This window comes from Mustelus asterias, chromosome 7 (assembly GCF_964213995.1).
Source record: "Mustelus asterias chromosome 7, sMusAst1.hap1.1, whole genome shotgun sequence".
Classification (NCBI taxonomy): domain Eukaryota; kingdom Metazoa; phylum Chordata; class Chondrichthyes; order Carcharhiniformes; family Triakidae; genus Mustelus; species Mustelus asterias.
Window position 1 is genome coordinate 4,156,869 of NC_135807.1, and position 16,733 is coordinate 4,173,601.

At 47.9% G+C, this 16,733-nt stretch overlaps 1 protein-coding gene across 2 annotated transcripts in view; it reads left to right on the plus strand.

Annotated features, from left to right (window-relative positions):
* Positions 1-15,771, plus strand: part of impact (impact RWD domain protein) — a 56,029-nt gene extending 40,258 nt beyond the window's left edge. For both annotated transcript variants that reach the window (XM_078215623.1, XM_078215624.1), the window contains exons 10-11: positions 2,766-2,900; positions 11,243-15,771. In XM_078215623.1, coding sequence (XP_078071749.1) covers positions 2,766-2,900; positions 11,243-11,296 — 189 coding nt within the window. In that variant the 3' untranslated portion in view covers positions 11,297-15,771. The remainder of the gene's footprint in view (positions 1-2,765; positions 2,901-11,242) is intronic.
* Positions 15,772-16,733: the final 962 nt, after the last annotated feature.

The window sequence follows — 16,733 nt, forward strand, 5'->3', positions numbered from 1 at the left end:
GAAAGCTTTAGATTGGCTAAGAGGGAGTTGAAGAGCGAGCTTAGAAGGGCTAAAAGGGGACATGAGAAGACTTTGGCGGATAGGGTTAAAGAGAATCCTAAGGCGTTCTATAGGTATGTCAAGAACAGAAGGTTGGTTAGGGCAAGTTTAGGGCCAGTTATAGATGGCAGAGGGAAGTTATGTGTGGAACCGGAGGAGATTGGTGAAGCATTGAACCAATATTTCTCTTCGGTGTTCACGCAAGGGGACATGAATATAGCTGAGGAGGACACTGGGTTGCAAGGGAGTAGAATAGACAGTATTACAGTTGATAAGGAGGATGTGCAGGATATTCTGGAGGGTCTGAAAATAGATAAATCCCCTGGTCCGGATGGGATTTATCCAAGGATTCTCTGGGAGGCAAGAGAAGTGATTGCAGAGCCTCTGGCTCTGATCTTCAGGTCGTCGTTGGCCTCTGGTATAGTACCAGAAGATTGGAGGTTAGCGAATGTTGTCCCATTGTTTAAGAAGGGGAACAGAGACTTCCCCGGGAATTATAGACCGGTGAGTCTCACTTCTGTTGTCGGCAAGATGTTGGAAAAAATTATAAGGGATAGGATTTATAGTTATTTGGAGAGTAATGAATTGATAGGTGATAGTCAGCATGGTTTTGTGGCAGGTAGGTCGTGCCTTACTAACCTTATTGAGTTTTTTGAGAAAGTGACCAAGGAGGTGGATGGGGGCAAGGCAGTGGACGTGGTATATATGGATTTTAGTAAGGCGTTTGATAAGGTTCACCATGGTAGGCTTCTGCAGAAAATGCAGATGTATGGGATTGGGGGTGATCTAGGAAATTGGATCAGGAATTGGCTAGCGGATAGGAAACAGAGGGTGGTGGTTGATAGTAAATATTCATCATGGAGTGCGGTTACAAGTGGTGTACCTCAGGGATCTGTTTTGGGGCCACTGCTGTTTGTAATATTTATTAATGATCTGGATGAGGGTATAGTTGGGTGGATTAGCAAATTTGCTGATGACACCAAAGTCGGTGGTGTGGTAGACAGTGAGGAAGGGTGTCGTAGTTTGCAGGAAGACTTAGACAGGTTGCAAAGTTGGGCCGAGAGGTGGCGGATGGAGTTTAATGCGGAGAAGTGTGAGGTAATTCACTTTGGTAGGAATAACAGATGTGTTGAGTATAGGGCTAACGGGAGGACTTTGAATAGTGTGGAGGAGCAGAGGGATCTAGGTGTATGTGTGCATAGATCCCTGAAAGTTGGGAATCAAGTAGATAAGGTTGTTAAGAAGGCATATGGTGTCTTGGCGTTTATTGGTAGGGGGATTGAATTTAGGAGTCGTAGCGTTATGTTGCAACTGTACACAACTCTGGTGCGGCCGCACTTGGAGTACTGTGTGCAGTTCTGGTCCCCACATTACAGGAAGGATGTGGAGGCTTTGGAGAGGGTGCAGAGGAGGTTTACCAGGATGTTGCCTGGTATGGAGGGGAGATCCTATGAGGAGAGGCTGAGGGATTTGGGATTGTTTTCGCTGGAAAGGCGGCGGCTAAGAGGGGATCTTATTGAAACATATAAGATGATTAGAGGTTTAGATAGGGTGGATAGTGATAGCCTTTTTCCTCTGATGGAGAAATCCAGCACGAGGGGGCATGGCTTTAAATTGAGGGGGGGTAGTTATAGAACCGATGTCAGGGGTAGGTTCTTTACCCAGAGGGTGGTGAGGGATTGGAATGCCCTGCCAGCATCAGTAGTAAATGCGCCTAGTTTGGGGGCGTTTAAGAGATCCGTAGATAGGTTCATGGACGAAAAGAAATTGGTTTAGGTTGGAGGGTCACAGTTTTTTTTTTAACTGGTCGGTGCAACATCGTGGGCCGAAGGGCCTGTTCTGCGCTGTAATGTTCTATGTTCTATGTTCTATGTTCTATAAGTTTTTCCAACCTCTCCTCATAGCTAATGCCCTCCATACCAGGCAACATCCTGGTAAATCTTTTCTGTTCCCTCTCCAAAGCCTCCACATCCTTCTGGTAGTGTGGCGACCAGAATTGAACACATTGCTTCAGCTCCTTTATTTTAAAAAGTAGGCTTTGGATCAGAATCCCTACAGTGCATGAGGAGGCCATTCGGCCCATCGAGTCTGCACCGACCACAATCCCACCTGGGCCCTATTCCTGTAACACCACATATTTACCCTGCTAATCCCCCTGATACTAGGGTCAGTGTAGCAATGGCCAATCAACCTAACCCGCATGTCTTTCGACTGTGGGAGGAAACCGGAGCACCCGGAGGAAACCCACGCAGACACGGGGAGAACGTGCAAACTCCACACAGACAGTGACCCAAGCCGGGAATCAAACCCAGATCCCTGGCGCTGTGAGGCAGCTGTGCTAACCACTGTGCCACTGTGTCGCCCACCATTAGGCTATCGCACCTTTGCCTCAATTACAATTTTTACAACCTGTATATGTCCCCCTTTGAACTAGAACAATCCACTTCAACACTACTACTTTTATTGCTCTATGTAAATGCTTATTGAAGTTCCAATTGGTTCATTAACTTATCAAAATCACTCCTTACTGTTATTTTAAACCCTTGTAGTTGTTCTGTCTCTTAACTCAATTACAATAATCACACCCCCACCAGCCTGTTTCACACTACATGAGAAAAATGACAATGATATTGCCAAAAGAAAACTATGCCAATTCCTTGCTTTCTTGACAATTATCAGCAAGGATTGAACGAATCCTTTACTTGCACGTTGTTCTGCTTCAACAGATATTAGATGCTCGAAATGTGCTGGTGGTGGTTTCCCGGTGGTACGGGGGGATCTTACTAGGTCCCGATCGCTTCAAGCACATCAATAACTGTGCAAGAAACGTGCTGGTGGATGAAGGCTACACCGAGTTGGCGGTAAGATCAAACACGTAATAAAGAGCTCCGATTGAGATGGTGAGTACAGGTGATGCCACGACTGAGACAAGGTGGAGCGGCACGATGGCACAGTGGTTAGCACTGCTGCCTCACAGTGCCAGGGACCCGGTTCAATTCCGGCCTTGGGTCACTGTCTGTGTGGAATTTGCACGTTCTCCCCGTGTCTGTGTGGGTTTCCTCCGGGTAAGCCGGTTTCCTCTCACAGTCTGAAAGAATCTGGGTCCCTTTTGGGCGCCGCATTTCAGGAAAGATGAGTGCCAAAAAGATTTTAAGGGAATGGTTCCTGGAATGAGGTGGGGTGGCACAGTGGTTAGCACTGCTGCTTCACAGCGCCAGGGACCCAGATTCGATTCCCGGGTTGGGTCACTGTCTGTGTGGAGTCTGCACGTTCTCCCCGTGTCTGCGTGGGTTTCCTCCGGGTGCTCCGGTTTCCTCCCATATTCTGAAAGACGTGCTGGTTAGGGTGCATTGGCCGTGCTAAATCCTCCCTCAGTGTACCCGAACAGGCGCTGGAGTGTGGCGACTAGGAGAATTTCACAGTAACTTCATTGCAGTGTTAATGTAAGCCTATTTGTGACAGGAATAAATAAACTTTAAACATTAAACCTCAGGTACGAGGATAGATTGGCAAAGACAGGGTTATCTTCCTCGGGGAAGAACAGGTCGAGAGGAGGTTTGGTCGAGATGCTCAAAATCATGAGGGATCTGGGCACAGTGGACAGGGAGAAACCGCTCCCATTGGTGGAGGGATCGAGAAGCAGATGCTTCCATCGTACACCTCTACAAGAGGAAGGGCAATCGGCAAGTATGCGATAACCATCGAGGAATCTCGCTGCTCTCCATCGCAGGAAAAACCCTCACATCAGAGTGTGGCAACTAGGGGATTTTCACAGTATCTTCATTGCAGTGTTAATGTAAGCCTACTTGTGACACTAATAAACCAACGAGCAAACATAAGATGTGTAGGTTAGAATTGATTAGCCGTGGTAAAATGTGTGAGATTACAGGTTCGAGGGCTTGGGTAAAATACTCTCATAGAATCATAGAATCCCTACAGTGCAGAAGGAGGCCATTCGGCCTATCGAGTCTGCACCGACCACAATCCCACCCAGGCCCTGTCAGAGAGTCGGTGCAAACTCAATGGGCCGAATGGTCTCTTGTGCACAGTAGGAATTCTATGATGAATGAGGAAAAATTGAATGAACTGGGCTCTTTTCTCTGTAATCCAGAAGACTGAGGAATGACATGATGGAGATTTTTCAAATTAGGACAGTGTACTAAAGGGCAGGTGTGGAGAGGCAGGGCAGGTTGAGGTGACTTTTAAAAAGGATTATGGGCTTCTGATCTTTATTAACAGAGACGAGGAAGATATGATCATCCTTTGTAAAACACTGGCTTGGCCGCAATTTAGGGTGTTGTGTCCAATTTTGGGCACCGCGCTTTAGGAACGATTTAGAGAGAGTGCCAAAAACGGAATGGTTCCTGGAATGAGGAGGGGTGGCACAGTGGTTAGCACTGCTGCTTCACAGCGCCAGGGACCCGGGTTCGATTCCTGGGTAGGGTCACTGTCTGTGTGCAATTTGCATGTTCTCCCCGTGTCTGCGTGGGTTTCCTCCGGGATGCTGAAAATCATGAGGGGTCTGGGCAGAGTGGACAGGGAGAAACCGCTCCCATTGGTGGAGGGATCGAGAAGCAGAGGACACAGGGTGAAGGTGTTGGCTAAAGATGATGTGATGCAGGAAAGGGAGTGATTAGGGTGTGGAATGTGCTGCCTGAGGGTGAGGAGGAAGCAGGGTCTATCGAGGCTTTCTAAAGGGAATGGGGTAAATACCTGAAGCGAGAAGATTTGTAGGGCTGTGGGGGGGAGGGGGGGGGGGTGTCTGAATGAGTTGTTCTTGCAGAGAGTCAGCACGAGGCTGGTGTGCTGAAATGGCTCCTTCTGTTCTATGATTTCACTTGTGAGGCAGCCATAAAACCAGGGGTTATCACTGTAAAATAGTCACTCAGAAATCCAGCAAGGAATTCAGGAGAAGATTGTTTATCCAGAGAGTGGTGCATGCGAATCTGGATCTCGCTACTAGAGGGAGTCGTTGAGGTGAATAGTATCGATGATAGATGCGCTTAAGGGGAAAGGCGGATAAACACAGGAGGGAAAAGGAATAGAAAGATATGTTGGTGAAATGAAGATCGACGGGGCTGAGGCCTGTGTGGACATCAGAACTGGAAGCAGAAGGAGGCCATTCAGCCCCTCGAACCTGCTCTGCCTTTCAAACAATCATGGCTAATCTCACCTTGGCCTCATCTCCACATTCCTGCCCGTTCTCCATAACCCTTCAACCCTATTACTAATTAAAAACCTGTCTGTCTATCTCCCCTAAATTTACTCGATATCCCAGCATCCACCAAACTCTGGGTTAATGAATTCCACAGATTCGAGAGAAATAGTTTCTCCTCATCTCTGTTTTAAATCTGCGACCCCTTATCCTAAAACTATCACCTCTTGTTCTGGATTGTCCCACATGTCTCCAATATCAATCCCCTTTAGCATCTCCCATACCTCAATTAGATCTCCCCTCATCCTTCTAAACTCTAGAGAGTGTTGGCCTAAACTGCTCTATCTCTCTCCATAAGGCAAACCCCTCATATTTGATTTGATTTGATTTATTCTTGTCACGTGTTGGGAAAAGTATTGTTTCTTGCGGGCTATACAAACAAAGCATACCGTTCATAGAGAAGGAAAGGAGAGGGTGCAGAATGCAGTATTACAGCCATAGCTAGGGTGTAGAGAAAGATCAACTTATTGGAATCAACCTCCTCTGAATTGCCTTCAATGCAACTACATCCCTCCTCCAGTAGGGGACCAAAACTGTGCACCAGCATAGACCAGTTGGGCCGAATGGCCTACCTCTGTGCTGGTAATTCTGTAACTGATCTGGTTTATGCTTCAACTAATTCACCTCAGGCAAATGCAATGAGCTCTTGTTCCCATACCATTTCCCAATTTCCTTCAACGTCTGTCTTAGAGTTGTAGGGAGTTAAAAACATTTCACAACAACAACAGTAACTTGCATTTAGATAGCACCTTCACAGAAGCATTACTAAACAAAATTTGACACAGAACCTTGTGAGGGGCTGGATCCACCCCCACCCCCCCCCACCCCCCCCGTGCACCCCTTGCAGGCAGCGGGCGTATGTGTAAAATATGTCAGGTTTTGAGTCCACTGCCTTCTCACCCAATCCCAACCTGGTCCCATCATAACAGGGGATAGGTATGGTGCCCACCAGTTTGCCCACCCTTAGGACTATTCAGGGTCTTTGGTGGCCAATTATTGCCCACTTAATGCCCTCAATCCACCTCCACTGTCACAATACACTGGGCAGTGAAAGCCGGGCGGGTTCTTTTTACAACCTTGGTGAAAAGGGGTCACGTCATTCAGGGGGACACCTTCTCGCCAGGCCTCTTAATCCCGTGCCCTGTAACCCCCTCCTTCCCCATCCCTTGGGAAGCTGATTTCCCCCCCCCCCCCGCAGTACAAGCCCCGGATCTCGCTAGGCCCCAGATACCGTCAGTGATCTCCATGGGTCTTCTTGCATTCCTGACGGTGTCGATGACTGAGTTGCCGCACTGCCGGCACTGTTAGAATTTGAGCTCCTGAGAGTGGGACTCCCTTCCACTGCGGGGACTCGGAGCTTGTTTCAGCTGTCCCGAGCGCGTTATCACAGCGGGGTGGGCTTTTTAAAAGTTGGTGGCTTTAAAATCAACTTTCCTTCTGGGTGGGGGGGTGGGGGGGGGGGGGGGGTAGGGTGCAAACGGTACACTGACCTCACCCCTCCCCCCTCCACTCGGAAATGTTAGGAGAGATGATGAAAGGCTTGGTCAAAGACATAGAATCCTACAGAGCAGAAGGAGGCCATTCGGCCCATCGAGTCAGCAATTTATTTTTTAGGGTGGTGGGTGTCTGGAACCCGCTGCCAGGGGAGGTAGTGGAAGCAGATACGATCGTGGCTTCTAAGGGGCATCTGGACAAATACATGAATAGGATGGGAACAGAGGGATATGGTCCCCGGAAGGGTAGGGGGTTTTAGTTCAGTCGGGCAGCATGGTCGGTCCAGGCTTGGAGGGCCGAAGGGCCTGTTCCTGTGCTGTAATTTTCTTCGTTCTTTGTTTTTTTTTCTTTGTGTCTGCACCGATCACAATCCCACCCAGGCCCTATTCCCGTAACCCCACACATTTACCCTATTAACCCACTCTTTGGACACGAGAGGGCAATTTAGCACGGTCAATACCCCTAACCTACCCATAGAACCATAGCATCCCTACAATGCAGAAAGAGGCCATTCGGTCCATCTGCACCAACTCTCCGACAGAACATCCCACCCAGGCCCCATCCCCATAATCTCATGCACTTACTCCACTAAAGTTAAAGTTTATCTATTTGTCACAAGTAGGCTCACATTAACACTGCAATGAAGTTACTGTGAAAATCCCCCAGTTGCCACACTCCGGCGCCTGTTCGGGTACACTGAGGGAGAATTTAGCGTGGTCAATGCACCTAACTAGCACGTCTTTCAGACTGTGGGAGAAAACCGGAGCACCCGGAGGAAACCCACGGGGAGAGCGTGCAAACTCCGCACAGCCAGTGACCTGAGGCCGGAGTTGTACCCAAAGACTGCATTTATATAGTGCCTTTCATGATCACATGGCTATCTTAAACTCAACATGACAGAGTGCATGCTGAAATGTTTCCCCTTGGAGGAGACTCTCGGAGGCTGTCATACCATTGTACCATTTTTATTGTCCTTGGCGTTTTTAATGCTTTCTGTGTATGGATTCCTAAATATCTCTGCTCCTCTATAGATTCTACCCTCCTGCCAATAAGATAACATTGAAATTGAATCTTCTCAAAGTAATTTCGCGGGATGTCAGCGTCGCTGGCTGGGCCAGAATGTATTGTCCTTCCCTAACAGCCCTCCATTTCAGAGGGCATGTGGAAGTCAACCTGTACGTCTGGAGTCGCATGTAGGCCAGACCGAGTAAGGACGGCAGATTTCCTTCCCGAAAGGGCATTAGTGAATCAGATGGGTTTTTCTGGTCATTGACGATGGTTTCATGGTCATCATCAGAGCTTTAATGAATTTAAATTTCTCCATCTGCTGTGGCGGGCTTTGAACCCGGGTACCCAGATCTTTTTCTGGGATACTAGCCTACTGACAAATTCACTGTGCCATGGGCAACTCGGTGGCACAGTGGTTAGCACTGCTGCCTCTCAGCACCAGGGACCCGGGCTCGATTCCCGGCTTGGGTGACTGTCTGCACATTCTTCCCATGTCTGCGTGGGTTTCCTCCGGGTGCTCCAGTTTCCTCCCACAGTCCAAAAGACGTGCTGGTTAGGGTGCATCGGCCATGCTAAATTCCCCCTCAGTGTACCCGAACAGGTGCTGGAGTGTGGCAACTAGGGGATTTTCACAGTAACTCCATTGCAGTGTTAATGTAAGCCTACTTGTGACACTAATAAATAAACTTTAAACTTGAAAACTCCCTGTAATGACTTTAATCAGGCAATTGAGGTTGGCTTGTTAGAATATGAACTCCCTGATTAATAAAAAAAACAAAGAACAATACAGCACAGGAACAGGCCCTTCGGCCCTCCAAGCCCGTGCTGCTCCCTGGTCCAAACTAGACCATTCTTTTGTATCCCTCCATTCCCACTCCGTTCATGTGGCTATCTAGATAAGTCTTAAACGTTCCCAGTGTGTCCGCCTCCACCACCTTGCCTGGCAGCGCATTCCAGGCCCCCACCACCCTCTGTGTAAAATATGTCCTTCTGATATCTGTGTTAAACCTCCCCCCCTTCACCTTGAACCTATGACCCCTCGTGAACGTCACCACCGACCTGGGGAAAAGCTTCCCACTGTTCACCCTATCTATGCCTTTCATAATTTTATACACCTCTATTAAGTCTCCCCTCATCCTCCGTCTTTCCAGGGAAAACAACCCCAGTCTACCCAATCTCTCCTCATAACTAAGCCCCTCCATACCAGGCAACATCCTGGTAAACCTCCTCTGTACTTTCTCCAAAGCCTCCACGTCCTTCTGGTAGTGTGGCGACCAGAACTGGACGCAGTATTCCAAATGCGGCCGAACCAACGTTCTATACATCTGCAACATCAGACCCCAACTTTTATACTCTATGCCCCGTCCTATAAAGGCAAGCATGCCATATGCCTTCTTCACCACCTTCTCCACCTGTGACGTCACCTTCAAGGATCTGTGGACTTGCACACCCAGGTCCCTCTGCGTATCTACACCCTTTATGGTTCTGCCATTTATCGTATAGCTCCTCCCTACATTATTGCTACCAAAATGCATCACTTCGCATTTATCAGGATTGAACTCCATCTGCCATTTCTTTGCCCAAATTTCCAGCCTATCTATATCCTTCTGTAACCTCTGACAATGCTCCTCACTATCTGCAAGTCCAGCCAATTTTGTGTCGTCCGCAAACTTACTGATCACCCCAGTTACACCTCCTTCCAGATCGTTTATATAAATCACAAACAGCAGAGGTCCCAATACAGAGCCCTGCGGAACACCACTAGTCACAGGCCTCCAGCCGGAAAAAGACCCTTCCACTACCACCCTCTGTCTTCTGTGAGCAAGTCAATTCTCCACCCACCTAGCCACCTCCCCCTTTAACCCATGAAATCCAACCTTTTGCACCAGCCTACCATGAGGGACTTTGTCAAACGCTTTACTAAAGTCCACATAGACGACATCCACGGCCCTTCCCTCGTCAACCATTCTAGTCACTTCTTCAAAAAACTCCACCAGGTTAGTGAGGCATGACCTCCCTCTCACAAAACCATGCTGACTATCGTTAATGAGTTTATTCCTTTCTAAATGCGCATACATCCTATCTCTAAGAATCTTCTCCAACAACTTCCCCACCATGGACGTCAAGCTCACCTGCCTATAATTACCCGCGTTATCCTTCCTACCCTTCTTAAATAACGGGACCACATTAGCTATCCTCCAATCCTCTGGGACCTCACCTGCGTCCAGTGACGAGACAAAGATTTGCGTCAGAGGCCCAGCGATTTCATCTCTCGTCTCCCTGAGCAGCCTTGGATAGATTCCATCAGGCCCTGGGGATTTGTCAGTCTTTATATTCTCTAACAAACCTAACACTTCCTCCCTTGTAATGGAGATTTTCTCCAACAGTTCAACACTCCCCTCCAAGACACTCCCAGTCAACTCCTTTGTGAATACCGACGCAAAGTATTCATTTAGGATCGCCCCTACTTCTTTGGGCTCCAAGCATAATTCCCCACTTTTGTCCCTGAGAGGTCCGACTTTTTCCCTGACAACCCTTTTGTTCCTAACGTATGAATAAAATGCCTTGGGATTCTCCTTAATCCTGTCTGCCAAGGACATTTCGTGACCCCTTTTTGCCCTTCTAATTCCCCGTTTGAGTTCTTTCCTACTTTCTTTGTACTCCTCCAGAGCTCCCTCCGTTTTTAGCTGCCTGGACCTAACATACGCCTCTCTTTTCTTTTTGACCAGTCCCTCAATTTCCCTGGTTATCCACGGTTCTTGAATCCTACCCTTCCTATCCTTCTTTTTTATAGGCACATGCTTGTCCTGCAGCCCTAACAACTGTTCCTTAAAAGACTCCCACATGCCAGATGTGGATTTACCCTCAAACAGCCTCTCCCAATCAAGAGCTGCCAATTTCTGCCTAATCATAGAATCCCTAAAGTACAGAAGAGACCATTCAGCCCATCGAGTCTGCACCGACCACAATCCCATCCAGGCCCTATTCCAGTAACCCCACACATTTACCCTGCTAATCCCCGACACTCGAGTCAATTTAGCATGGCCAATCAACCTAACCCGCACATCTTTGGAGTGTGGGAGGAAACCAGTGCACCCGGAGGAAACCCACGCAGACACGAGGAGAATTAAGGGCCAAATTGATGGGCCAATCAGGGAGCCTCTTGCTTTGCACATAACCAGGCGTGTCAGTTCCTCTGGGACTCCGAGTGTAGGCTGCTAACTCTGTATACTGTTGTCAAACGTGTAAATAAAGGGATTTTGGTGAAGGGACTTCTGCCTCCGAGGACTTACTACACTCACCCACTTCCCTACCTTGAACTGCGTCTGCCACAGTTTAGCCCATCACTTCATCCATCAAAAATCCCTTTTGCACAACTTGCTGCTCCCGCCCACGCCAAACACTCTGCCACCTAGCTTCGGTGTCTGGAACTGCACCCTTCAAGCCGCTGACTGAACCAAGATGTTCTGTCTGTTTTTATTTCAGGGTGAGGGGCAAAGGCCGTCGATGAAGCGGAAGAAACAGAAAGGCAAGAAATGAAAATAATCAGTGGAAAGGACACAGGGATTTTCTAATTAATGAGCCGATGTGAGAGCCACTAATACTCCGCTTTTAAGAAATTTTGATCGGTCCCAATCATTTCACATCGACAAACAAAGGAAAGGGATCAGAACAAGAATAAACAAACTGAATCCACCCTGCTCCTCTCCCTTATCATATTTCACAAGCAGCAGCTCTGGCTCCTGGGATGTACGGACCGTGCGGTTCCCTCTGGTTACATGGTCCCCGGGGGAAACTCAAACCAAGACGGTTATTTGCTTTACTTTCCGCCCCCCCCCCCCTCCGAGTCCCGGGAGGAGAGAAAAATTGAAGTTTTGAGTAAGAAGCCCTTTGCCTGTGAGCATTAATGTTTAAAGAAGGCGGCTTAACTTCATGCAAAATTCATGGCGTGTGTAATATTCAAATACATGTAGATTCATGTTTTGAAACGACTGGCAAATGTCGCGCTGCACGCAGGCTCTGTGAAGGAGGAAAGGCTTTGCTCACACAGGGACTGTTGCAAAAGGAATCACGTTCGCCGGTATGTACGCTGCAGATCCCCAAGAGAAAGGGACAGTTTCTACAGCCAATTACAGTGGTTAGCACTGCTGCCTCACAGCGCCAGGGACCCGGGTTCGATTCCCGGCTTGGGTCACTGTCTGTGCGGAGTCTGCACGTTCTCTCCGTGTCTGCGTGGGTTTCTTCCGGGTGCTCCGATTTCCTCCCACAGTCTGAAAGACGTGCCGGTTTGGTGCATTAGCCATGATAAATTGTCCCTCAGGTGCTGGAGTGTGGGATTTTCACAGTAACTTCATTACAGTGTTAATATAAGCCTACTTGTGACAATAATAAATAAATAATACATGCAGTCCTGACCTTCAGTAATCTGGCCTTTAAATCCCAATCATAGAATGATACAGGTCATTCAGCCCACTACACCTGTACCGACTCAATATCCAACTCATCACTCCCCTGTTACTTCCCCATCGACCTGTACTTTCTTCTCTTTCCAAGTATTCATCTAACTCCCTATTGCAAGTCACAGTAGGCTTGGAGAGGAATCTGCAGGAGGTGGAAGGTGCTGTACAAGGAAGCTTGTCGAGTTGTTGCAGTGCATCTTGTGGATGGCAGATGGAGTGAGTGTTTAAGGTGGTGAATGGGGTGCCACTCGAGTGGGCTGCTTTGTCCTGGATGGGTGTGGAGCTTCTTGAGTGTTGCTGGAGTTGCACTCATCCAGGCAAGTGAAGTATAAAGATGTGCAGGTTAGGTTGTTTAGCCATGCTAAATTGACCCTAGTGTCAGGCGGGGTTAGCAAGGTAAATATGTGGATTTGTTGGAATAGGGCCTGGGTGGGATTGTGGTCGGTGCAGTCTCAATGGGCCAAATGGCCTCCTTCTGCACTGTAGGGATTCTATGGAGAATATTCCATCACACTCCTAACTTGTGCCTTGTAGATGGTGGACAGGCTTTGGGGAGTCGGGAGGTGAGTTATTCGCCGCAGTATTCTTAGCCCCTGACCTGCTCTTCTGGCCACTGTGTTCATGTGGTGAGTCCAGTTGAGTTTCTGATGCTACTTGCAAGCACTGTTGGTGACACTGTTCATGTACTTGGGCACCTGGATCCCTCTGAATCTCAGAGCTCTGCAATCTCACCAGTCAGATAAAATGCTTTTTTAAAATTCTTCCTGCCAAAATGGAGAATTTCACATTTTCCCACATTATTCTCTATTTGCCAGGTTTTCTTTCCGCTCATTAAACTATCGATGTCCCTTTGTAGCCTCCTTATGTCCCCTTCACAACTTACATTCCTACCTATTTTTGTGACATCGGCAAATTTACCAACCTAACCTTCCGTTCCTTCATCTAAATGAAGGGGCGGCATGGTGGTGCAGTGGTTAGCATTGCTGCCTCACAGTGCCAGGGACCCGGGTTCAATTCCCGGCTTGGATCACTGTCTGTGTGGAGTCTGCACGTTCTCCCCGTGTCTGCGTGGGTTTCCTCCCACAGTCTAAAAGATGTGCGGGTTAGGCCATGCTCAATTGTCCAGGGGGATTTGCAGGGTAACTATATGATGTTACAGGAATAGGGCTTGGGTGGGATTGGTATTGGTGCTGACTCGATGGGCCGAATGGTCTCCTTCTGCAGTGTAGGGATTCGATGATAAATCATTTATATAAATTGTAAAACGTTGGGGTCCCAGCACTGACCTTTGTGGCACACCACTTTTCACATCCTGCCAACCAGAAAAAGATGTGGAGATGCCGGCGTTGGACTGGGGTAAACACAGTAAGAAGTTTAACAACACCAGGTTAAAGTCCAACAGGTTTATTTGGTAGCAAAAGCCACACAAGCTTTCGGAGCCTTAAGCTGGTGTTGTAAAACTCACTGTGTTAACCAGAAAAAGACCCATTTATGCCAACTCCCTATATCTTGTTAGCTAACCAATCTTCTATCCATGCCAGTTTGTTACCCCCTGGACCATTAGCTTTTATTTTCTGCAATAACCTTTAATGTAACTCTGCAAATGCTTTCAAGAGGGAATTGCATAATTACCTGTAATTACCTGTAAAGGAAGAATGTGCGGGGTTACGGGGTGAAGGCGGTGGAGTGACACTGGGTGAATTGTTCCTTCAGAGAACCAGGGCAGATGTGACTGGCAGAATGGCCTCCTGTGCTGTAACAATTCTCTGAATCTGAGCAGGTGCTGGGAGTGGCTTGTTGGGCCATTTCAGAGGGCAGTTTAGAATCAACCACATTGCTGTGGCTCTGGAGTCACATGGAGGTCAGACCAGGTAAGGACGGCAGATTTCCTTCCTCTGAAAGACATTAGTTTAATGAACCAGATGGATTTATCATAGAATCATAGAACCCTACAGTGCAGAAGGAGGCTATACAAAGAACAAAGAAAATTACAGCACAGGAACAGGCCCTTCGGCCCTCCAAGCCTGCACCGACCATGCTGCCCGACTGAACTAAAACCCCCTACCCTTCCGGGGACCATATCCCTCTATTTCCATCTCATTCATGTACTTGTCAAGACGCCCCTTAAAAGTCATTACCGTATCCGCTTCCACTCCTTCCCCCGGCAACGAGTTCCAGGCACCCACCACTCTCTGTGTGAAAGATCTGCCTCGTACATCTCTTTTAAACCTTGCCCCTCGCACCTTAAACCTGTGCCCCCTAGTAATTGACTCTTCCACCCTGGGAAAAAGTTCCTGACTATCCACTCTGTCCATGCCCCTCAATCCTGTAGATTTTTATCAGGTCGCCCCTCAACCTCCGTCGCTCCAGTGAGAACAAATTCGGCCCATCAAGTTCGCACTGACCACAATCCCATCCAGGCCCTATCCCCATAACCCCATGCATTTACCCAAGCTAGTCCCCCTGACCTGGCCAATTCACCTAACCTGCACATCTTTGGAGTGTGGCGGAAACCGGAGGAAACCCATGCAGACACGGGGAGAATGTGCAGACGCCATACAGACAATGACCCAAGCTGGGAATCGAACCCAGGTCCCTGGTGCTATGCTTCAGGCCACCGTGCCTCCTTATTTGTACAACAAAACAATAGCTTCACGATCATTACCAGAGAAGCTATATTTTTATTTATTTTATTTATTGGTGTCACAAGTCGGCTTACGTTAATACTGCAATGAAGTTACTGTGAAAATCCCCTCGTCACCACACTCTGGCGCCTGTTCGGACACACTGAAGGTGAATTTAGCATAGCCAATGCACCCTAACCAGCATATCTTTCAGACTGTAGGAGGAAACCGGAGCACCCGGAGGAAACCCACACAGACACGGGGAGAACATTATAGGAAGTTTTAAAGTTTATTTATTAATGTCACAAGTAGGCTTACATTAACGCTGCAATGAAGTTACTGTGAAAATCCCCTAGTCGCCACACTCCGGCGCCTGTTCGGGTTACACTGAGGGAGAATTTAGCAAGGCCAATGCACCCTAACCAGCACGTCTTTCAGACTGTGGGAGGAAACTGGAGCACCCGGAGGAAACCCACCCAGACACGGGGAGAACGTGCAGCCTCCATGCGCACAGGTGACCGAAGCCGGGAAACGAACCCAGGTCCCTGGAGCTGTGAGGCAGCATTGCTAACACTGCCACCATGCCGCCCATGTTCTCGATAATTATCAATTTAATTCTCCCCCTCCACAGCTGCTGAGATGGAATTTGAATATATGTTTCTGGAACATTCATCCAAGTTTGGGATTATGAATCATTGAGCATTATCACTAGGCTACCTTCACTCTTTCCCAATTGGTTGTCATTGGGTGAGAAAAACGTTATCTTATTGTGGAATTCTTCAAACTATTCAAATAATTCCTGTAATTATTCCTTAAACTGAAAATGGAGTATTTTTGTGGATTTAAACTAATTGCTTTCATTTTTGTAATTCTCCCTTTGTGGTGAGAACCTCTTCCCCTGAACTGACCCGACTCAAATAAATAATTTGCCGCCTTTGATTCGATTTATTATTGTCACCTGTATTAGTATACAGTGAAAAGTATTGTTTCTTGCGCACTATACAAAGCATACCGTTCATAGAGAAGGAAAGGAGAGAGTGCAGAATGTAGTGTTACAGTCACAGCTAGGGTGTGGAGAAAGATCAACTTAATGCAAGGTAGGTCCACTCAATAGTCTGACAGCAGCAGGGAAGAAGCTGTTTTTGAGTCAGTTGATACGTGGCCTCAGACTTTTGTATCTTTTTCCCGAAGGAAGAAGGTGGAAGAGAGAATGTCCGGGGACGTGGGGTCCATAATTATGCTGACTGCTTTTCTGAGGCAGCGGGAAGTGTAGACAGAGTCAATGGATGGGAGGCTGATTTGCGTGATGGATTGGGCTACATTCATGACGTTTTGTAGTTCCTTGCGGTCTTGGGCAGAGCAGGAGCCACACCAAGCTGTGATACAACCAGAAAGAATGCTTTCTATGGCGCATCTGTAAAGGTTGGTGAGAGTCGTAGCTGACATGCCAAATTTCCTTAGTCTTCTGAGAAAGTAGAGGCGTTGGTGGGGCTTTCTTAACTATAGTGTCGGCATGGGGGGACCAGGACAGGTTGTTGGTGATCTGGACACCTAAAAACGTGAAGCTCTCGACCCTTTCTACTTCATCTTCATTGATATAGACAGGGGCATGTTCTCCACTAAGCTTCCTGAAGTCGATGACAATCTCCTTCGTTTTGTTGACATTGAGGGAGAGATTATTGTTGCTGCACCAGTTCACCAGATTCTCTATCTCATTCCTGTACTCTGTCTTGTCATTGTTTGAGATCCGACCCACTACAGTGGTGTCATCAGCAAACTTGAAAATCGAATTGGAGGGGAATTTGGCCGTACAGTCATTGGTGTATAAGGAGTATAGTAGGGGGCTGAGAACACAGCCTTGTGGGGCACCGGTGTTGAGGATAATTGTGGAGG